The 24,786-nt window shown below is 41.7% G+C and overlaps 2 protein-coding genes across 3 annotated transcripts in view; both read right to left on the reverse strand.

The window, feature by feature from the left end:
* Positions 1-7,281, reverse strand: part of DNAJB6 (DnaJ heat shock protein family (Hsp40) member B6) — a 47,015-nt gene extending 39,734 nt beyond the window's left edge. For both annotated transcript variants that reach the window (XM_072327755.1, XM_072327754.1), the window contains exon 1: positions 7,155-7,281. The gene's annotated coding sequence lies outside the window, so the exon portion shown is untranslated. The remainder of the gene's footprint in view (positions 1-7,154) is intronic.
* A 1,876-nt stretch (positions 7,282-9,157) lies between these two features.
* UBE3C (ubiquitin protein ligase E3C) overlaps positions 9,158-24,786 on the reverse strand; it is a 66,555-nt gene continuing 50,926 nt past the window's right edge. The window contains exons 19-23 of the mRNA XM_072328897.1: positions 23,872-24,084; positions 18,630-18,818; positions 18,453-18,519; positions 17,698-17,828; positions 9,158-12,762 (exon numbers count right to left, since the gene is read on the reverse strand). Coding sequence (XP_072184998.1) covers positions 12,592-12,762; positions 17,698-17,828; positions 18,453-18,519; positions 18,630-18,818; positions 23,872-24,084 — 771 coding nt within the window. The 3' untranslated portion in view covers positions 9,158-12,591. The remainder of the gene's footprint in view (positions 12,763-17,697; positions 17,829-18,452; positions 18,520-18,629; positions 18,819-23,871; positions 24,085-24,786) is intronic.

Consider the following 24,786-nt stretch of genomic DNA (forward strand, 5'->3'; position numbering starts at 1 on the left):
TTTTTATATGCACACAAATGACTTCTGAATGGAAAAGCAGCCACACATCATACTACTTTATGGCACATAGGTGATATCTTAAGCACATGGGTGTAAGCAAACAGCAGTGTTCTTTCATGGTACTTCTTAGAAGCCCTTCTTGTATTCAAATCTTGACAGAGAAATCACACTTTGCCAAAGCTACTGAATGCCATTTACTGTTTACCAACAGCAAGAACACAGCCAGAAAAAAACACTGAACCAAAGGCTAACCAACCAACTCAAATATGGAAGCAGCCTGTATTCCTTAGAATGAGAGAACAGAGTTTTCACAGGAACAAAAATAAACTGAAACCACTTTTTTTCCCTCCCCTTCAAGTCACTCCATGTTTCCTCTTTCAGTCCAGGTAGTTTCATTTTTACACTCTTCCAAGAAGTGCCATAAGAATCAAGCACAACGCTCTGAAATGAAGTTACTCCCTTGATGCTACATGCATCCTTCAATGCCCTGAGATACAAACACTGAAGCAAGGCTTCATTTTACATTTCAAAATAACACTGCTGTTGCAGGTTACAGCCAAACGAATTTATAAAGGAGGAAGATGTGGTAACATACACACCTCCCCAAATGGAAGGTTCTTGCTTAAACTGGCACTGCCATGCACTTCCCACCTGACTACCAACAGAAACAAACGTACTGGAATAGCTACGTGCTTTTTGCAATCTAGTTAACCACAGAGTTCCACAGACACTGAAAACATTAAAGTGCAGCAGGTAAGGAGACCTCTAATTGACTCTGCTCTTTGATGAAACCTCCACACTGGAAAAAAACAGTATGGGTGTAGTTAATAATGCAACCAACACTAAGAAGGGATGCTGGAAGACACACAGTAAAATGAACATCAAGAATGCCAGTACACATATAATAAGAGCAAGTTTCAATATGCAAACAGGTTACAAAAAAATAAACCAGGATACCAGGCTTGTTTAGCTTGGAAAATAGAAGGCTTTGGGGAGACCTCACTGTGGCCTTCCAAAACTTGAAGGGAGCGTATAAACAGGAGAGGGAATGGCTGTTTACAAGGGTGGATGGTGGTAGGACAAGGGGAATGGTTTTAAACTGAGACAGAGGAGGTTTAGGTTAGATGTTAGGAGGAAGTTTTTCACACCGAGGGTGGTGACACACTGGAACAGGTTTTGCCCAAGGAGGCTGTGGATGCCCCATCCCTGCAGGCATTCAAGGCCAGGCTGGATGTGGCTCTGGGAAGCCTGGCCTGATGGGTGGCAGGGGGTTGAAACCAGCTAATCAGTGTGGTCCTTTTCAACCCAGGCCATTCTATGATTCTATGAATGATCAGAGCAGCCCTACTATCACACAGATGAGGAGTACAGTTAGCAGGGGTTAAGTACATTATCCAATCTTGGAGCTAATCATCATGAGCAATAGTATATGTAGAACATATACGTTACAGAAAGAATCCAAAGGAAAAACCATCCAGTGTGTTGGCACGTCGCATCTCCTGTGGATGTGGTATTGCTCAGCTTTTACTTGCCACCAATGGGGTACATGCAGTTAAGACATGCAAGCAGCTCTCTGAAGAAAACAAACTGCTCGCATTCTCTCACTCAACCATTCAGGCAACAGAAAGAGTTCATCTACAATTAATCAACATTTCTATCTGCTCGTTACCATAAAGCATAAACTGCACTGCTACAATTTCAAGCATCAACGGAATGTTTTCTTGTGCGTGAGAGAGTTTTAACAATATTTACATAAAGAAAACTCATCTGACGCTTTTTCGACCATCCATCTTAGGCAAAACATACTAAACCACAGAAGAGATAGCATCAGCTAACGTCCTGGCCCTTACAAATGCTTGGATTCCTGCACAGGACCCAGTAAGGAGGGGGGAAAAAACCTCACAAATTAGGAAAGAAACCTGCCTACAACACAGGAAAATAAAAGATTTAAAATATTTACCCAGGAAAACAACCACCATCAACTTGCAACATAACAGTTATGGTTGACAGTTCAAAGGCAGTAGTAACCTGCACGGTTGGAATGCCCCAACGATTCCAAGAAACAAACCAGCCACTCCCCTGCAAAGCAAAACCCTGAACTACCCACTCAGCTGCCCCAAATGAAATGACACACAGAAGATCTTTTCCCAATCTCAAATACGTCAAAGATTTGTCCTCAAATGCACAAGCAACATCCATTAATTAGGCACTCATAGGTCCTCTTCCTTCCACCACGACTCCAGCCCACTTTAGTTAACTGCCCACTTCCAGCCACAGCAAACTCTCAAAAGAAAAACCAAGCAAAAATATCCCAGACAGAAACTGTTCATAACCTTGTTGGTTTTTTTTACTCACAAAAATCTACAGCTGCTTGTATGCGTCACTGCGCCGTGTTTACAGGACTCTATCAGCTATTCCAACTCCTCACGAGCACGAACAAACTCAACTGCCAAACATTCCTGTGAAATAAAAGTTTTCATAGATTTCTCAGATCTCACAGAAGTTCTGGCTTACCAAGAAGCACAGAACTCACACTGATACAAAGCAACCAACATGCTGAGGCTTGAGACTTTCCTCTTACAGTAAAGCCCGAAGCCATATCGGTTCAGAATGATCATGAAACGTGTCTCGTTGTCTCTCTATGCAGGGAAGTCCTCAGCTACAAAAAAGGCAGGAGTATATTTACAAAAGATACATAGAGAGTCATAAACTTCTATAAGACCAGATGGCAAGGAAGAGGTAATTTATCAGATGTACAGCCTTCCAGAATGACAAAACAGCAACCCAAACTAAATACAGAGTAGAGGAAGGAAACTAAATGAGAAGTTATAAAATAAGCCAGGAGTGAATTTAGACAAGTCAATTTAGACAACTTGTGACCTTTGCAGTCAGAAAGTTATCTATTTCTGGCCATGAAGCAATGGTGCAACAAGGGCAGTCCTGAAAGACTCTACAACAGCCCAAGCTTAGTGACCAGTTCAGTCACCTGGGTAGAAGGAGACCCAGTCCCAAACTCTTGAATCCCACAATTTACCCAATAAGTTGGTACTGACACCCTATGAGCTGCCCAACCATCCAGACCTTCCTACCTGTCTGCTTTCCACATCTGAATCATTACATCCAGAAAGCAACACAGGAAAACACCCTCCTTCAAACGCCAGCTCAGCTTCAGTTTGGGTCTGACCTACCAGCAGCAACTGAGCAATTCACAGACATCTCCGGTACGTCACACAGATGATGCACGCGCAGTAGATGACAAACATGCTCTGGGATCTTTGAGAATTACAACCTGTGATTAAGAAAATGTGATTTCTCACATTCCAAGAGCTTTTATTAGAAAGCAGAGTGTAAGACCTGATGAGTTTTTACACTCCTTCAAAGACCAAACACTCCAAACAGCATTAGAACTGCTGGATCCAGGGCCACGGACAGGATGGCACTCAACACACACTCAAGTCTCCTAGTATCTCTTTAACTGATTTTCATATAGCCGGAATACTTCTGCTAAGTCTTATCGTTTACAGTCCAGTAAACTTAGAGGCATACCCTAATATTTCCAGGCTGAAAATAACAACCTTTGGATGAAATTCAGTCACGTCGACTGCTCATCGCCTACAGATCTCAAATATAAGCCCTGAATTGTAATGACTTGCCTACTCTGTCTTTCCAAGCAAATCTTCTAGAAAAAGGGCAAAAAAAAAAAGGTCAATCTTAAAGCACCAACTGCCATAGAAAAAACAGCACATGTAACTCTTCAGCACAGAACCCCACTCATACAAAGTGAACTAACATGCAAAAGCTCTGCACTTTTAACTTCCACTGACCTCAGCTTAGGAGAGTTTCATTTCACAGGCTCCACAAACTGGTTTCTTGCATGAAAAATGTAAACACGCAGCATAACTGAAGTTAGCAAAATGTACTTAAATTACAATGTTTACCCTCATCACGTTATACTACCAAGCATCCCCAAGAGATGAATCTAACCAAATCAACATTCCAAAATGCTTACTTTAATCCTGTGCTCACAGCAAACATCCTGCCCCCATGGTAGCAAACACTTGTCCTGAAGTGGTTTTCTGAGTCCAATTTTATTTAAGCCAACCGAAGAAGTAACGTTCCTTTTCAGTATGACAAAGGCCTCCCCAGATCCACGCTACATTTTAAGGCAGAGAACAATTTCTCCTAATCAAACAAAATGTTTGGCATACAAGTTTTATTAAAAGCTCATCTATAAAGTAGCTACGAATGGCCTCAGCCTCATTATTTGAGCCACAAACTCCTTCAGTGTAAGACTACCTACAGCAGAAGTGAGAAGGGCAGGAATATCCTATATTCAACCTGAAGATTAAATGTTGAGTTCTCACTAATATCCCACTAATATCCATGGGATTTCAGAAACTTATCAGCAAAAAACAGAAAGCCAATTAAATCTCCAACTAGTAACTTTAGGAGTGACATTCATATGGATGAACACAGCTAAATAAACAAACAGTCCAAGTTTAAGAGTGATCCAACATCCACTCAATTGTACCATTCATTCAAAAGCACGTATGATTTCAACCTACTAACATCAACTAGAATCATAGAATTGTTTGAGTTGGAAGGGACCCTTAAAAACCATCTGGTCCAACTCCCCTGCAGTGAACATGGACACCTACAGCTCCATCAGGTGCTCAGAGCCCTGTCCAGCCTGACCTTGGGTGTCTCCAGGGATGGGGTGTCCACCACCTCTCCGGGCAACATGTCCCAAGGCCTCACCATTCTCATTGCAAAAGAGTTTTTCCTGACATCCAACCTAAACCTACCATCTTCTAATTTGAAACCATTTCCCCTTGTCCTGTCACCACAGACCCTGCTAAACAGTCTATCTCCTTTCTTACAGCTCCCCTTCAGATACTGGCAGGCCATCCTCAGGTTTCTCCAGAGCGTTCTCCAGCCTGCACAGCCTCAGAGGTGTTCCATCCATTGGGTTTTCCTCTGGATAAGCTCCAGAAAGCAATTCAAATCTATGCTGAAACAATCATCCCAAGAATTAACAAGTTTTGACTAACTAAGTTAAGTAGCTTGTCACCGTTCTTTCCATTCCATTAATAAATTGATTAACGCTACGGTCACAAGTAAAGCTGCTGATAGAAAATGTTCCATTCAAAGCATCACGATTTCTAATGCATGAACCCAAAGGTCTACTCCACGCTGGGAGCCCTGTGTATTGACATGGGTGAGATGTGCCAGCAGCACAAGAGCAGAACGTTAACACGCATGGCTGTGTTACAGCCCAACCTCGCTCAATGCCAGACCAAACCTCACACGGACACACAAACATCTCCCTGATCCAACACAACCTCACCCCAAACATGTCAAACACAGGGTGGAGTTTATATATCTTTATATACATCTTTATATATCTTTATCCACATAGCTGGGTCCGAATAACGCTAGGAACTGATACAACCTTCACACTGAACGCAATACAGACAGAAAGCACAAGTATTGAAAGAGACAAATCTGACTGAGAAGCTTCCAGGTAGAAAAATCATTACTAATGGCACCATTTAAACCCCACTTCTAGTCAGAGCAGCAACACACATTTCTCCTCCAGTGTTTGTGGTTATTAAAGAAAACTGAATCCTAGTTTGACTTGCATCTCCAAGAAGCTCCTGCTCTCTGCGCAACAACAGCATGAGAGACAAGAGGGGGAAACATAGTTACACAAGCACTGTGCGCTACTTCAGTATTTACTTCTAGTTTTAAACAACCGACAAGAAACACGCAAAAAAAGGCAATCGGGGACAAGACTGGTCAATACATTTACTCGCTCAGCCAAACAAATCTTCTGTGACAACATAATCCAGCAAACTGAATGGTACTCCAACAACCCAGCTCTTGATCATCAGCTGAACATAACTCCTAACGAAAGCACAACCATCTCCAAAGGGTAAACAGGAATCAAGGTCAGCACGCAGTGGGAAGCACAGCCTTGGAGGACCGAGGGACAGGGCCTGCTGTGAGCAGCTGGGCTGACACCACGCCAACACCTTGTTCTTCACACTCTTCACCCCATCAAAACATCAAGCCCAGAGCGCCGGCTATCCAACATTAAAAGCATTCCCATCCTTTTAAATCTAACTTTAGTGACATTACCTTGTCCAGATTGGAACCAGCCAATCAATTTACTCTTATTAGAGTTTTAAAAGGAATCTGCCCCAACGTTTTTGATGAACCTTTTTTACTGTCCTCTGTGGGCTGACGGATGTTGCACAGGTTTTCAGCAGCCACCCAGAGTGCTGACAAACTGTAACACAACACAAACTCACGCGATAAACAGAAATACTGGCCGTAAGTAACTTCACTTCCCAACGCAGCACTCAGACAGAAGCGCAGCAGACACTGACACCATCACAACAATCGGCCTTACACTGAATCTGCAGCTCAGCTTGGAACCTGGAAACATCCGGCTTTCAAAACGCTGCTGCCTTCACCCACAACACTTAGTTCTGACCCTGCTCTGAGTGACTAAAAGGAAAACGAAACTCAATTCCTATCAGGAAAAAAAATACGCATCTATCTAAAAAGAAGAAGAAAAGACAGAAAATGGCACGTTTTATTTTACAAGCGTGCCAAAGTGACTCGGTGAACAAAGGAAACAGAAGGGCCCGTTCAGGAGGCTCCGGAGCCCGGTCCGAACGCAGCCTGCTCGCTTTTGGCGGCCGAAACCAGCCCGAGCAGAAACAGAAGCGCGGATTTCCCCCCTAAGCCTTCCGTGCTCTCGGGAAACACGGAGCGCAGCCGATGCGGGACAGCGCGGATCGCACGGCTCAGCGCCTCCCCCACGCGCCCAGGGCTGAGAGCGGGGCAGCCCCTACGCAGCCTCCCCCCCCCCCCCTCCTCCCTCCCTCCCTCCCCCCCCCCCCCTCCTCCCTCCGCACACTCCGGCCCAGCGGATCCCCCGTCACGCATCTCCCGGCGGTGCCGGCTCAGCGCAGCGCCCAGCATGGCGTCACCGCGCCTCCAAGTGCCGCGCTTAGGGCCCGGTCCCGCCGTCGCTAAGAGCCTCGGCCCGGCTCGGTCCAGCCATCGGCGCCCCCTCCCGCTCGCCCTGCCCTTCCCCCGATAGGCCCGACCGACACCCGCCCGCGGCCCGACCCCGCGCTCACCCGCTGCAGTCACTGCGCAGCGCGGCCGCGACCTCCCAGCCGGCAGCCCGGGACAACGGCAACGGCGGCGGCTTCCTCAGCCGCAAACAGGAAGTGGCGTCAGCAGCGGCGTCACTTCCGCTAGGCCGTTTCCGGAAGTTTCTCGAACGACGCACGCACCGCCCGCTCCTGCCCACGGACGCGGCGCGCCCCCTGCCGGCCGCGCGAGGCGCTGCAGTGAGTCGGCCGGGGGGAAGGGGCGGCCTACCTTTATCATATATATATCGGTACTACCGTTGGTAGTGCTCACTTGGCAGCAGCTAAGCGAGGTGAGCCCAGGCCTAACTGCCAGCTGTAACCTAACAGTGGAGTTATGTGGCTTAATTCCAATATATATAAGCAAATCCCGCTAACAGTGGGATCATGTGGCCTCATTCCAGTGTATATAAGCAAATCCCGTTGTTCCCAGATTCATTTGTTGGGGTTTTTCTGATCACTTTTTATTACTTATGGAGGTCGATGATGAGAAGCCCATCAGAAGCACGAGAAACACTTGACAACGCTGCATAAAACTACTATTAGTTTCTTTGATGCGGTAATGGCTGTAGCCTTCTTGGCCTGCTGCTCTGCTCTGCTGCTTAATGAATCCAGCTTTTCTATTTACAGATTCTATTTTCAGTGTTAGCAATGAACGCACGTATCAAAGGCTGTTCTCACATCAGTTAATTATAGTCAGACCGGCAAAGTAATTCTGGAAAGTGCCACTTAATTAAATATAAGCACTAACTGTTTTTTTGCTGATAGCTTATCAGAAACAATTAGACTTGAAATACGGGCAATACACCTGGCGTTTAAAACGTTAAGCTTTAAAAGCACAAAATAATCAATTATCGGCAGAATTCTCCCGAGTTTTTCTGCTGAGCACAATCTCAGTTTTCATTGGTATGGAGCTTCTTAGGTAATCAATAGGATGCGAGTTTATCCGGTTGCCTCTTTGTAACCAAAGAGAACTCCGACATAAAGCATCAGATATGTTCTACTGATCACTTGGGGTGTGCAGATGACATTCTAAGAGCAGCCACAAGATCTCACAGCCTGTGAACGGTGCTTATTCCTTGCAAGGATGGGCTGATCAGCGTTTCTATTCATTAATTTGATCCGTGTTTCTTTATGTGTACACCAGTGACAAATACGTGTTAATTCTATATCATTCTTCATCCATAGCCAGGTAGATCTAACAGGTAAGTAAGTGCACCTCAAATAACCGCACCGAACTCAGAGCTCTGCCACTGTTTGTCTGAAAGTACAAGAGGTGAAAAACGCTACGCAGAGCAGTAATGGAAATAAATCATTCTTAATGAAAGATACAAAGGAAAGAAGGAAGTTATTTCTTCAGAAGGCGTGTTTGACGGCACAAAGCAAAGCTGCACAGCAGCTGATGAGAAATGCTTTTCCTGGATCTAACATTTGGATGAGCAGAATTAGCAAGATGATCCGCAATAACACCATCTGGTGAATGCACGCTTCCTCCTTCAGCAACCAGGAACTACGTGCAACTATAAGCAGGACAAAAGAAAAATAAAGCAAAACTTATCTTTTGTAACGTCCAGACATAATATGGAATTAACTAACGGCTGCTGCGGGGAGGCAGAAAAACATAATCTTGAACATATGGGACATTTGAGTAAACCGCTCCTATGGATACATTAAATACTGCAAACAGAACACATGCTTGTGCAGAGCAGCGGGTAGTTTATCAGTGTCTGTGCTCTCAAGTACACTGATGCGAGGATGCACTGAGTCAGAACTCAGCCTTATGGTTGAGGCTGGGCTCACAGTGGGAACCCCAGATCCTGACAACTGAAGTTACGTAACATCATGAAGCTGCGATAACTTCAAGACCAACTAAGAGTCTGTAACAGCACCCCTGTTATAAGCTGTGGAATGCTATCAAACTTCATCCACTGAGCTCTAAATGCACTGCAAAATGAAAGAAAAAGAGTGTTTCTGCGAAGCTTCAAGAAAACTCAAATTGTTTTATTCACAAAAGCAGAAGTCAATAAAAATATAGATATCCTGACCAGTTTTACAGACCATGTTCGTTTCTCCTTTACTGACAGGCAAAGCAACATGGAAAAAAAAAATAGTAACAAGCATTTACATCACAGACCATTATTAACACAGACTCATGTATATGAGCAAATAGGTTTTAAAGGTTTTGCATATAAATACAGAAAGAATTACAGTTCCAACAAAAGACTCCCAAGAAAAACAGCTCGTTTTTTCTTGTTTCTGTGCTGCATTGTTGTTTTTTTTCCAGTGGTGGAAAGAGTATGTGCTGCACTATTGGCAATTAACAAAGTGCTTTGAGCTTAAACCACCATTTAGCATGAGCTCACCGCAGGGCTTGAAGTCTTTCTTTGATTTCCAAGCCCCTTTGTAGATCAAGTTAGGATGTTCCTACTAGATTATTCAAAACCCATGTCCACACCGTTACCAATAGCATCAAGCAGCTCATTTCACTTCCAATACGGAGCACCCTACAGAAAACTAACCGAAGATATCCTTGTTCAACCTTGTATCAGCTCAGCGTTCACTTGTGAAGCCGGAGACAAATCTCTCCTTGTAGATGGAAATTTTCCTTAGAAATAAAGAGGTGAGATCTGCAAAATGTATGTAAGCATGGCAAGCCATTTCTGTGGGGCTTTAATACCAGCAAGTAGGACTAAAGTTACACCCAGAATTCTCACCAACAGACAAAGACCAAGTGCTAAATTTATTCTTTCACATCTCTTTTATTCCTTTTAACCGTGGAGAGACAAACAATTTGTACTCCGCCCATCATAAAGATGGATTTATTTATTTTTTAAGCATGTTTGTAAAGTTTATATGAAAAGGCAAAAAGAAAATGCTGCCATTTTCCAAAGAACTGAACCAAGAGGAAGACACACAGAACGACTGAGACTGACTGTACGGTAATACGGTAAGGGCTGTCCTGCACAGACAGCAACTCCATGACTGCAATTGGGACAGCCCATCTGATGAACATGAACTACAGGAACACAAAGTGCTCTAAATCTAAACTCCATGAGCATCACAACTGGGAAGAACTTTGCACTGGTTTTAAAAAACAGAAAATCCACTTTTGTGTATTAACAATTCTTACCATGCGAGCGCTACAAGGGATCGTTTAAACCACTCAGCTCATCAGGACGTGACTAACTGCACTATTTCTCATCCTTTTGTCTCCTATCCCTTAAAATATTCGGCAATAAAGCATGGAAAAGCAGGATCTCACACTTCAACTTGCCTGTATCAGTTGACAGGCAGAACTGAAAAACCTGTTGCCAATAGATAGCCCTACCCACTTCTTATTGCACTCTGAGTACCTTCTTCCTCCAGCCTAGCCCACGCCTTGAGCTTGCAGTAACAAAACAGCACGCACTGCCTCCTCTTACCGAAGCTGAAAGCTTACAATACCAGTCATGATTACACAGCGTGATTTCAACACAGTATTTGAATAGGACAATTTATTTATTATTATTATTATTTACAAAATAAAGACACAACACTCCCAAAAGAACGAAAGTGAAAAATAATTTCAAAATATTTAAAGTATCGGGTCATAAAATAAATAATGCTTTCGAGAAGCGTTCATGTTTTACAATTAAGAGGAGGCAGTTCCACTGTTAGCCATTTCTTTTTCAACTTCTTTACAAGTTTCATAATTTACGTAGAAAAAATATACATGAAAAGACTTCTGGGATAACGTATAGGTTGGTTATGTATTATTTAATATAAATAAAAAGCCTAAAGCAAAACCAAAAAGAAAAACAATTACTTTATTTCTGTACATCGAGACTACAAACAGCATTTTAACACTCCATTTTTTTTTACCCAACTTAAGAAATTATACATTTTTATATGGTTACCAGTAAACATCTTAAAACCACTCCATTTCCCCACATTTAAAAGGACATTGCTGGTTACTGCTTTTTAAATACGAAATCCAACAGTTTTCAGTAACAGCAATTTTAATTTTTTTTTTTTGCATAAGAGATGAATATAAAACTGATTGTAGATTTTGATGATTTAAAATATAAAACTAAAGTTCAGATGGATGCACTCATCTTACAGTTTCAACTATAATTCCTTTTTCAAACTGACTGCAGTTCCCATACAAACACCCAGTGCCTACTACCAGGATCACAGAACCATAGGGATGGAATGGAGCTCTGCAGATCACCCCATCCAATCCTGCCACTAAAGCAGGTTCCCTACAGTAGGTTACAAGTAGGTCAGAGGATCAGTTCCTTCCACACAAAACCAAGTCACTCACAGAAATGAAGTTACACGAAGCAGCATATTCCCACCTACTTCTCTTAGCAGAAATACTGCAGGCAGATGGATGTCAAAGCTGTCAAATTCATTATTTCTTGTGATTAGCCTAGCAACTACAGCACAGATAGGTATTGAGGATGGGAAAAAAATGACAGGCGAAAGGAATGTGAACACCACAGGCTTCAAATATAAAAGGAAGCCTGATAACTTTGGTTTAAATAATTTTAATAGTTGTTACATGTGTACTTTTCTGAAGTGATGACTTTTGCATGTACTTTGTGTATGCAACTGATACATTAAAAAAAATCTGTACAGGCACAAAAAGACAAACAGAACAGAGAAAAATGTGGATAATCATATCAGTTTATGACAGTGTTCAAGTGATAACGATGCAGCCAAAGGTCGAACTCAAAGTAAGCATGCGAATCTGATTCCTTCAAGGTATTTCAGAAAGCACAAATAAAATATCATAAACGTTTTATCTCAGTGCCTACCATCTTAAGGGAAGGTAGTATCAAACAAAATCAGTTATGTCTTAATTGCAACAACTGTGGTTTGTAAACAATTCTACAGCGTAAGTGAAGATGTTAGGTTATCAGTAACGAACATTTTCATCCTCTCAGTTGTGGGATATCTGCAAACATCTGCTTCACTTTCATCTAAGAGAGACTACTCACACGATGTTAGCCTCATCTCATCCCAATGTGCTGCATGGTACACAACTTTAATGCCATTTTGTGAATTTTTTGTCTCCTGTTTGAACAGCACAAAGCCAAAGCTTCGTCTTTGGTTAATTTCATTGAGATGTCACTGTTTTGTTTTTGTTTTTTTTTTTACATGTGCTCTTTCTTCCCATGAACACAGAGAACAATCACACTGCAAACAGCATTCGGTACTCTGAATCATCAAGCAGTGTCAATGTAATATTAATTAATGAAAGCTAACTAACAGATTGTGTTTGTTTAAAAATGAAAACTATTCGAGGGCATCTGATAAGACATAAGAGCTGCAGAAATTTACACAGAATTCCCTCAAAACTGTGTGGATACGGGTGCTGCTTATAGAGTAGGCACTGGTTCGCTCCTCTGCAGATCATCCAAACAGGCATCAGCTCAACTCAGCTTAGTTCAAATCCAGCAGCACATTCAATGGCATATAGAAGCTTGCTCCGCATAAGATTTTCATCATAAAACTCAGGAAGCTTCAGCAAGTTCATGCAGGTACTGGCAGTAGGTAGCCTGTCTAAATCAGATCCTCCATTGTGAATGCAAAATGCAGGATATAACTCCTGGAAAACACAAGAATAAAAGAAAAAAAAACAAGAAATAAATCACAGAATCACAGAATCACAGAATTATAGGGGTTGGAAGGGACCTCTAGAGATCATCGAGTCCAACCCCCCTGCCAAAGCAGGCTCCCTACACCACGTCGCACAGGTAGGCGTCCAGGCGGGTCTTGAATATCTCCAGAGAAGGAGACTCCACCACCTCCCTGGGCAGCCTGTTCCAGTGCTCCGTCACCCTCACCGTAAAGAAGTTCTTGCGCACATTCGTGCGGAACTTCCTATGCTGGAGTTTCAGCCCGTTGCCCCTAGTCCTGTCCCCACGCACTACTGAAAAGAGACCAGCCTCGCCACTATAGCTCCCACACCTCAGGTATTTATAAACCTGGATCAAGTCCCCTCTCAGCCTTCTTTTCTCAAGGCTAAACAGACCCAGTTCCCTAAGTCTCTCCTCGTAGGGGAGATGCTCCAGGCCCTTCACCATCTTTGTGGCCCTCCGCTGGACTCTTTCCAAGAGATCCCTGTCTTTTTTGTACTGGGGAGCCCAGAACTGGACACAGTATTCCAGATGAGGCCTCACCAGGGCAGAGAAGAGGGGGAGGATCACCTCCCTCGACCTGCTGGCTACGCTCTTTTTTATGCACCCCAGAATGCCATTGGCCTTTTTGGCTACAAGGGCACACTGCTGGCTCATGGCCAACCTGTCGTCCACCAGGACGCCCAGGTCCCTCTCAGCAGAGCTCCTCTCCAGCAGGTCTTCCCCCAACCTGTACTGGTGTATGCAATTATTTCTACCGAGATGCAAGACTCTACACTTGCTTATGTTAAACCTCATCCGGTTTCTTACTGCCCAGCTCTCCAGCCTGTCCAGGTCTCTCTGAATGGCCGCACAGCCTTCAGGCGTGTCAGCCAATCCTCCCAGCTTCGTGTCATCAGCAAACTTGCTGAGGGTGGCCACTATCCCCTCATCAAGGTCGTTGATGAAGATGTTGAACAAGACTGGACCCAGCACAGACCCCTGGGGGACACCACTAGTCACAGGCCTCCAGCCAGACACCGCACCGCCAACGACAACCCTCTGCACTCTGCCAGTCAGCCAATTCTCGATCCACTTCACCGTCCACTCATCTATCCCATACTTCCTCAGCTTTGTTATAAGGATGTCATGGGGGACCGTATCAAAAGCCTTACTGAAATCAAGGTAGACTACATCTACCGCTCTCCCCCCGTCCACCCAGCTAGTGACATCTTCATAAAAGGCCACCAGGTTGGTCGAGCACGACCTCCCCTTGGTGAACCCATGCTGAGTACTACTGATAACCTCCTTTTCTCCCAGTTGTCTGGAGATGGCATCCAGCACAAGCTGTTCCATCACCTTCCCTGGGACAGAGGTGAGGCTGACTGGCCTATAATTACCCGGGTCATCCTTCTTGCCCTTTTTGAAGACTGGGGTGACATTGGCCATCCTCCAGTCTTCAGGCACCTCCCCAGTTCTCCAAGACCTTTGAAAAATTACAGAGAGCGGCTTAGCAATAACCTCCACCAGCTCTCTCAGCACCCGCGGGTGCACCCCATCAGGTCCCATGGATTTATGGACATTAATGTTTCCTAAGCACTCACGGACCACCTCTTCCCTGACTAAAGGGAAATCTCCCATTCCCCAGATTCTCTCATCAACCACCGGGGACTGGGATTCCTGGGGGAGAGCCCTTTCACTAAAGACAGAGGCAAAGAAGGCGTTCAGTATTTCCGCCTTCTCAGCATCCCCCGTTACCAGAACACCCCCCTCACTTAGTATGGGGCCCACATTCTCCCTAGCCTTCCTTTTGCTGTTAATGTACTTAAAAAACCCTTTTTTATTATCCTTTATCTCCTTAGCTAGACTCAGCTCCAGGTGGGCTTTAGCCTTCCTGGTCGCATCTCGGCAGTCCCTGACTACATTCTTATATTGTTCCCAAGTGGCCAGACCCTTTTTCCACATATCGTGTACTTTCTTCTTTCTGCGGAGCTTGCACATGAGTTCCTTACTCATCCACGCAGGTCTCCTGGCACCTTTTCCTGACTTCTTAGTTACAGGGACGCACCGATCCTGAGCCTGGAAGAGGAGCCGTTTGAATGCTAGCCAGCTCTCACAGGCCCCCTTGCCTTCTAGCACCCTGGCCCATGGGATGGCCCCAAGTAAGTCCCGGAGGAGATCAAAGTTGGCTCTCCTGAAGTCCAGGGTAGCAATCCTACTTTTTGTTTTGCTTCCTCCGCTCAGGATCTCGAACTCCACCATCTCATGGTCGCTACAACCCAAGTTACCCCCGACTTTTACTTCCTTAACGAGTCCTTCCTTGTTGGTGAGAATAAGGTCCAGCAGCACCCCGCCCCGCGTCGGTACCTCGACCATCTGCATTAGAAAGTTATCTTCAATACACTGCAAGAATTGTCTGGACCGCGCATGCTTGGCCATATTGGTCGTCCAGCAAATATCTGGATAATTGAAATCCCCCAAAAGTACCAACGCCCGGGAGCGTGATGCTACTTCCAGTTGGCTACGGAAGGCCTCATCAACCTCCTCTTCCTGATCAGGAGGCCTGTAGTACACACCCACTACAGTGTCCCCCTTACCAGCCTGGCCCTTGATTCTCACCCACAAGCTCTCGACTGCTACATCACTCTCCCCCAGGTGGAGTTCAATACATTCTAGTTGCTCTCTCACATAAAGAGCAACTCCACCACCCCGCCTTGCTAGCCGATCTTTCCTAAAAAGGACATAGCCCTCCATGACAACATTCCAGTCATGCGAGCTGTCCCACATATAGCTGTCCCACATTGTCCCCAAATAAATGCCAAAAGCTAACCCGTAACAGCTGCCATAGTTTTCTAGGAAATAAATCATTAGATTAAAGACTGTCACAATGACATATTCAAATAGCATTTTCTTTCATTCCTGATGACCACAAAAGCCCTCTTGAATTGGGTAATGCCTCTCCCAATGAATTTTGATGGGGATGAGATAGCTAACAGAACACAAAGCCATTTACCTAGTTCTAAGGAAAAACACCAATATGTTACTGTCCACGCACTCTGTTCTGCAAATACGTGACACTACAAAACAGTGAAATATGAAGTAGAAATCATAAAGCAGCATGCATAAAACCATAGTTGTATTTGAGAAAAACAAAGGATCAAGAACTTCAGACTCTTCTTACAAGGCCCTACCAAATGCATATGACCAGACTGTAAAAAGTTGTATTACTACACCAAGTTCTTTTCTCTGACATCCAAACCCACAAACACCACCAAACTCCTAAACAAATAAACAACCCACGATCAAACTTATCCTTTCTATGTTCCAGAGCATTAGACTGTTAGAATACTCCAGGTATAACAAATAAATTCTTCAAGCAGATGTCGCCTTTGCTTTACTTCTACCCACCAAAATACATGACCATTTTCTTCATTTAATTCAACTGTCTGATACTATACATGGCTCAGGTTAAAGGCCTTTCTTGCTCTGAAGGGATTTCTGTCTGAGCTGATCTTTCACTAAGCCTAAAATTAATTTTAAGGCAAGGAGAACTAATGACTTGAGTAGACCTGTCCATGTGTAAGATTACAAAACTGTTTCCACTAGTGCCGTCTACAACTCTGAATCAAGCAGAAATATATATTCTTCAAATGAAGAACTAACTTTTTTTTACAGAAATTATTCTGTTTCTTCATACAGTGATTAGAAAATCATCCAGCTGTTAATGGGATGAAACAGATGTGCACAATCACAGGACACTGTAATGATACACATTTGTCAAATCCTGACTATTTTTGTGATATGATTAACCATAGGTGTGAAGAACAGACTTTTGTCCCTTGCATGTAATCCTGCATGTAACATTTTGTTTCAATAAGTAGGACTCCTTTCTTCCGAGAAAGACCATAGTGAGAAAGGTATTTGTTACTCTAAAGCACTGCTTCTCCTGGCAACAAAGCATTCATTTGATCAAATGCTTGCCTGAAGTAGAACACTTCTGATGTTAGAAACTGAAAAAACCAGCCCAGCTCCAAAGGCAGAAGGTCAATGAGATTCTAAGCTAAATTATTACTCAAATGGAGGCCTTAAAAAAAAAAAAAAGTGTTTCATGGCTAAAATGCTGCAATTTTTAGTGTTCCTTTCAAAATGCTAATTGAATTCCTCTATTTTAGCTTTAAAAATGGAAAAATGAAGTTCTAATACGAAATGTCACGCCAAGGGCACAATTTTTTGCATAATTAAATACAGCACAGCAGGAAATTGCAATAGTTTGGAAGTAAAAAGTATCATCAATTTATTACGTGACCCAATTTGAACTTAACAATTCTCAACTATGCTTTAATGATTTATTTTTTTTTGTCTGTAACAATCACATTTTTTAAGCTTATTAAACTTTAATTAGCCTTAGCAAATGTTATTCTGAGTCTAGCAGTGAGAGTTCCAAATTCTTAAATGATACAAAGCCAGGCTGTGCTGTGCATAAGCCATGAATGTCATGACATTCCCTAGTCTGGTTTGTCTAGTCTGGAGGGGAAAAAGCTGAGAGGTGACCTCATTGCTCCCTTCTGAGGGAGGGGAAGGTGTCGGGCTCGATGATTCTTGAAGGTCCCTTCAAACTGAACTGTTCAATCTCAATGTGCATTAACTTTAAAAAAAGTGGAATGGTGTGGGTGTGGGTGTAAACATCACACTGTCACAGTCTGCTAGTAGCAATTACCCACTTCCTGGTTAACTCCCTAGTTTGTTGGTTAAGCCATGTTAACAAAAGACTTAGATAACCCATGTGAACAAATCTTAGGGTAACTCAAACCACAAGTACCGTGCAAGTAATTGGCCTAATTCTTGCCCAGTAAATCTACAGAAGAGCCTGTATTGAAAGCTGTAATGCTGAGAGAAACTGGCTAAGAAGTCAGGATGACACATACCTTAAACCCCAGAAGAGGTGGCCGAGAGCAGCTCGTTACAAACTTGAGTAGTTTGCGTTTCTCCTCATCAGTGAACCTTTCTACAACTCTCCAGAACGTCTTTATTACAGGATGGTCTGCTGCATAGCCACCTATAAAGAGATTTAAGGGATTTATAGACAGAGCAGTTTTATGCAAGAAATAAACCCTTCAGAAAACATAACCAACAAGTTTGAAAACTTTGCAGAAAATCTCAACATCACAAGGTTCACAAGGATAACCCTGTCATTTAAAGGTATCTTCAATGACTGCATTTCTATTGTCTCATTCATTGCTTACCCATGGCTACTCTCTCTTTCAGCTTCTTAACCACTAAGAAAGCTAACGGTTTTGATTGTATTCATGGTAAATTCAGAGAAGAATGAAGATACCTTACATTTTCTCACAAGGAATAAGTATGAATTCTCTCTTTGGGATGTCTGAGAAATAAATGACCAAGTCATTTGCAGACTTATATTCAGGGCAACCAGACACAATCTCTGACTAACACTCATTTGGAAAAGGAATTACACATCCTCTACTCCTTTATAATTACTTAAAAGTAAGCATACAAAAAAAAAAATAAACTAAACATCTGCCTCATGGCACTGATTAAAGCAGACCCTACAAGCTTATTTAAAAAAACACTAGCGTAAGAAGTAAATTGACCTATACCTTATCAGTCATAACAGATATTTATTTATTCATTTACTTTACCTCACATAAAACATACAGACCTGAATAATTTGTGAAAGATTTCAGGTCATCCAAACTAATAGGAACCTGGGCACCAGAGATCAAAACCTAACAGTGAAGGAAATCAGACAACTGTATTAGAGGCAATAATAATAATAATAATAAAAAGCGATATTTGCAGTTTAAAGCATGTTTTCTGCAGTTTAAAGCAGGAGTACCTGTATTTCCTGTTGATCAAACATCCGTAGCCATTCCAGATTCACAACATTGGCCAATCCCTGACGGAAAGCCAGACAGTGCTGTCGGATCTGTTTGTTCAGCCTGTAGTCTGCCACCAGGTGAATGTAGGCGATTCGGTTAGCGCTGGTCACAGGAATGTCCTTCCCACCCGGCTTCAGCTCAACCACCTGCAAACACAAACACAAACCTGCAAACAGGCTTCATCACCCTGATAAACTTTAATCCCATGTAACTGGAAAACTGAACGGCAAGGCATTCTAGTACATGATTTACATCTTTAAAATGTACTAGAATATATTCCAGGATATTCAACTCAAAAGAAAAAAACAAGTTATAAAGGCATTTAGTTTCTGTTTACTCATGAGAGCAAATTGTGTGGCTTTAAAGCTTCAGACCTAGGAATGAAGCAGCAAATGCTGCTTCATGCAACTGCCAACCATGCTTGCAATTACAATAGGTAGCATGGAAAAAAGTAATGGAGAAAAACAAAGGAAAACAAACCTATTGTAATTACATTTAGGCATAAACAGTAATTGTTATCAAAATGCCACTGGTTTTTACCTATTCTACTCTTTACTACATGAGGATAATTTTGCTGAATAGCAGCCCAATCTAAACAGACTATTAGAGTACTGAAAGGATTAAGTAACTGAAAAGCTGCAATACAGTCACCTTTGGAACCCTTCACAAAAGTGCTTGGCTTTCCACCCTGCAGAGACAGGGATTTACTTATTTTTATTTTTCAGGTAGTGCATTTCAGCCTGGAATAATAACCCTTTCTTTAGGGTATAGAGAATTAAGCCCAGGAATAGTTTTTCTTTTGCGACACACTACCCAATAACACGAGCTCTTTCAGTACTAAAGAAAAACACAGCTCCCCTGAGCATTCACACTTGTTCTGATTCATAGGCTTTAAAGGCCAAAAGAGAACATTGAGATCTGTGAATATGACCTCCCAGATAACACAGGCTACAGAATTCTGTTCAGAGATTCCTGCCTTTTACTCGATAAATCCACTGATGAGTTTAACCTTGCAGGTTAGCAGATAAAGGAAACAAACCCAAGCATATGCTTGCATTGTAACAGCGGTATCGTCACAGTGGATTAAAGGAAAAATGCATTCAGTGTTTAATTTTCCTATTATCCTATTCAATTTCTAAAGTCAAGAATGCCAGGTAAGGATTTCCTATTCAAAAAGACCACAACACAAGCTACTGTGTCTTTAAAGTTCTATCAGCATGTTTTGCTTTTCATCCATCCACCTTCTACCACTAGATGGTGCAAAGCAACAGCACACAGGTACAGGATGGAACAGAGGCTTCCCAAAATGCAAATCCTTTTGCCATCACTTTATTTTCTATCGTGTAGATCTAAATTAAAACGTATATCCCACTTTAATTTTGTTCCTTACCAAAATAACGCATTTTTAAAAGCAACTGAATTATACATATTTAGGTGTTTGGATAATTCAGACAATACCATACAACGCTGAATTTTATTCCAAACTCACGGAATGTGTCTTCAAAATAAAGAAGATAATAACATTGGATAGAAAAGTATCATATTTGTTAAAATCTGCTAGGAAAGATGGTTTACTTCTCTTCTAATTTTACTTCGTTTTTTCAGGAGCATGGAAAGAAGTTCTGCTTTTAGCCTCTGACTCAAGGTTACAGACACCTCCATTACTGTTGCGTACACTTCTTATTACCACCTAAAACTTTCAAGGCTATGAAGTCAATGATATGTTACTGCAAATTCATGCTTCCAGAAACTGCACACAGCTTACATCTGTATTCCTATTTAGAGTATGACCATTACAGTTTGTAAAAATAATAAATATATACACAATTTCTGTACGGTTGCATTTCAAGTGAACAGTTCGGACACACGTTTGACTTGCATCCACTACTTTGAACACAAGGATAAAACAGAAATACATACACATACACACAAAGAGAAACAGCAGAAAATACCATTCGGGCAGAATGAATTCAGGAGATTTATCTTCTGGTTCGCTGATAATTATCTACCATGCAAAGCTGCTTTGCAATGTCTTTAGGGGCAATCAGTGGTAACTCTACTAGCAAACTAACGTAACTCTTGCACAGATGTGGCAACTGGCTTCCCAGGCTCATGGAGAATAAGAGAATAGTAAGGGAGTGAAATATTTATGAAAGAATAAGGGCCATGTCACCTAGGCATTCTGAAGTATGAAGAACTTTTCTTTACATCTGAGTACTTAAGACAAGTAACCTACATAACTTCAAAAAGCATTCGCTCTATTAAATAAAGTCAAGAACTCTTACAAGCCTGTTTTTAGCACAGATGAAAACATTCTTCTTTTCTCTTGGCCTCCAATCACTCTTTGTTGTTTTTTCCCCTTTCACACCATCACTGAAGTTTTTCCCCATTCTGGAAACATGTAGATAAATGTCCCACCTTTCCCTATCATCTCCCTTCCAGATGTTAAAGCAGGAGTCCCAGGAAGGAAACTTGAATGTCTAAGAATGCAACTGCTATAAGCATTATAAATCTGTCTGAATATGATCAGCCTCAATTTAAACATTCTTATTCTCAAAAGACCTCCATTATCATCCATCCAACCCACTGTATCCTCATAACGAAACCACCACAAAAGAAACTTCTGTGGTTATTTTTAAGACTTCACAACCATCTCCTGTGGAAATTTAAAGGCAAAGAACTCAACTTTCATTTGTTAAAATACTTCCAGTAACAAAAATAGCATTCACATCTGCTTTAAAAAGCCAACCATGTCCTGACATCAACTTCTACACTCTGGACTTCACAGAAACTGCTGTCTCATAGTCCTTTTGAGACTTTTTACTTGCTGCCATTTTATACAGCTGATCTAGCAGATGAAAACTAGGCTGGTATCACTGCATTAGATGGTTCTTCATCAAAAATTAAAGCTATCTAGTGTTGGAAGGTAAGGTTGATGGCAGAGCTCCCCTAATTAACAGGTCTAATGTGCAAATTATTAAGTACCATTTTCAACTTCTGGTGAATGCACTTTGACAATTGTTTAATGGGATCTAAAAGCACATTACAGGATTGGAATCAATACTCTGGTAATAGAAATTCTACCTTCTACCACTGACAGGCAATATAGCCCCTTCTGAATGCGTCTTTCATTGTAGATAATGCTTTTGTGCCACAACTGCTGGATGGACACTGTCACACAGATGGCTACTTACAATGATAGATTTATGATGCATTTATCGAGCACTAATTCACTAGTCACTAAAGTGGTTGTTTAGATGAAAACTGGAGATAATGTACATTCAACATAAGGAGTGCCAAATTAAGCTCTTTTCCCAAAGTGAATTAGCATTACCTTGACACAATCAATTAGTATGCAATGGTTACGAGTCAAATACCAGACAGAGTATTTATCCACAAGGTTTATTAAGATAATGAAATGAAATAGAAGAAGCAACTTGTTACATTAAAACATAGAAGATACTGAAAAGAACCAATTAGTTGTATCAAACTACACTAAGATACAGTTTCATGAAAAGACAGTTAATACTTCAAGACTATAGTGTCCTCTCTCTAAGTATAAACCGAAGTACTTCATTTAACTTATGTTTCACTTAGTTACTCCAAAATTCACTATTACATTTAACTTTTAAGGTTATGCCAAGTAACTAAAGGCAAGTACACACTTATTACAAGTTTTATGGCAGTAGATGCCGCTGGCATCATGTCTGTCCTGGATCTCCTTGTGTGTTATTTCTGAGCCACTTCACTTTCCTGTGTCCTTCTACCTTTCTTGTTGAGGTTGGTTCTAACTTGCTGGTACGGCTGAGTTTTTGAGGATGTATGTAGTGGACATACATAGTACGGAAATTACCATTTTTACAGAAGATATTAACTAAATTGGATTTATGTAAATGAAGATACAGAATACACACAGTAACAGACCTCCCCTCCCAACAAGAAAGTCCTTGTTTACACTAGAAACTGTCATCTTGTATGCTTTGCAACCCAATAACCAGATGCACCTATAGCAGAGAAATGATTTCAGTATAATAATTCAGCCACTTACAATCAACTCTCTGTGATGATCCAGGAACCCAAAATCTGAGGCTATTATTATAAAATTGCAATACAATCCACGTTTTAAGAGCTTCCTAAATGGCAGGAAATTGGTAACGGGAAAAGTAAAGACCAAGTCTAAGCCTGATGCTGTGAGGACAAGTCCTGGACAGCAATTTGGCTATGATTTAAACAGCAATAAAAGAACTCAACATCACAATTGCAAAGATTCGCTGCTGCATCTCAGTGGTACTAATGATGTGCAAGCATGCCTAGACCAAGCCTTCCTCAGCCAGACTGCAACCCAAAGACAACTCGATTCTCACTTTTACAGCTTTTATTTATTTCACAAGGAAAAAGGCCTGAACCAGGATGCTGCTGCACATCACAATGTCGTCAGATCTACTATTTGACTCAAATATTAATTAAAGAGCATTGAAAGCAGTCCGCAAGCACACCAATTGTAAATTCTCAACAGTCAAAGGAGGAGCGTGACAAAGGAGATTAGCTGTATTAACCACACGTTGGCATGCTTTTCAAGCAACGTATAAGTGATCATTAGCCTTCACAACAGAGTAAGTAGGCCATAGTCTAGTTGCAAAATGCAAGCGCACTACAGACTCAAACTTATGGACCTAACTAACCACTTCTAGAAGCAGTGAATTCCACTCCTCTGACTCACTGGTGGCCCATTCCCCCAGAAAAATGAAAAAGATTTTCTCTAAACATTGAAGTTCCATTCCAGACCCTCTCCTCTGAGTACTGGTAACAGCTGAAACCACCCATATCTCACAAGAGATCGCTGTTATTTAAAAGCAGCGGCTTCTAACTCCAATTCCAAAACCAAATAGTTCTTCTATAGTCTACTTATCATCTAACTTCTGCAACTGTCTGAAGTGGAATCAAATAACATCACTATTATTTATTAAACTGCCAGACCCTTCTATCACTGTCAAAAGTACAGTTCCAAAGTATAAAATGCATTATTTCCTACTTCAAACACTGGTTCAGAATCCTACAGATGCCTCACAACAGACAGCATCTGTAGCAGTTACTCCTTATCACTTTCAAAATGAAAATAAATTAGTAGAGAAGTTAATATTTCATCAGCCATACATTGAAGAGAAAAAAAAACCAATCAACCCCAAAGCCACTCCTTACCTGTGCTTCCCCGAGGTCATTGTTTACCACAGTGAAGTTTAGCCCAAGTTCTTCTACATCTCCTTCATAACTCTTGAGGAAAAGCAAGTTTTTGTACATTTCTGGATCCAATGAGGCTAAATGATGAATGTCAACATCAGCACTTGTCCCCAGCAATTTTGAGAGGAAAAAACTAGCAAAGGGCAGCTCCACCAGCATATTTTCATAAAGAGCCTGAAAAGCAAAGCGATTAAAAGCACATTACATTTCACTGTGATACATGCAAGAATTACAAATGCCGTTGTCTATTTCTCAGCTCAGTTATTTGGTGCCCAAATTGGATCTTCTAAGTATAGCAATAGCACAGATATTGCAGTAATCTTAAAAGTTTCAACTTAGTTTTGAAACTTGAACATCTTTGTGAAATAGAAAGCTCCAAAGTTTCACAAATTAATGATGAGATGACTTAAAATGCAAGGTCACCACTTACTTACCATTGATCTTTGTGTCCAAAGTATTATGGCAAATTGGAAGAGCACAAGTTGTACTCTGCAAGAAAAGCTTTGCTTCTTTAACAACCAAAAAAAACAGCTTTTACAAATTCATTGCTGCATATTTAGATGAATGATGGTACACCTGCTTACGTCCAAGTGGAGAACTTGTCACACCTGTACTATATGTCTCGTTCTTCCTACACCTGGTACTGTTATGCTGCCAAACAACTACTGATTCAGAAATGAGTCTGAGCTGAACTTGCAGTATTCATGAAGGAGAACATGTGTATTTTTAATGTAAAGTTAAACCTTCCTCAGGGATTACTGAAAACAGACAAGATCACAGAAATACTCAGCTGATTTGGTGTACATAAATATATTACACTTCAGTGTACAACGAACCAACTTTACACATTTTACACATAATCATTCACAACTGGAT

Source organism: Excalfactoria chinensis, chromosome 2, assembly GCF_039878825.1.
Source record: "Excalfactoria chinensis isolate bCotChi1 chromosome 2, bCotChi1.hap2, whole genome shotgun sequence".
Lineage (NCBI taxonomy): Eukaryota > Metazoa > Chordata > Aves > Galliformes > Phasianidae > Excalfactoria > Excalfactoria chinensis.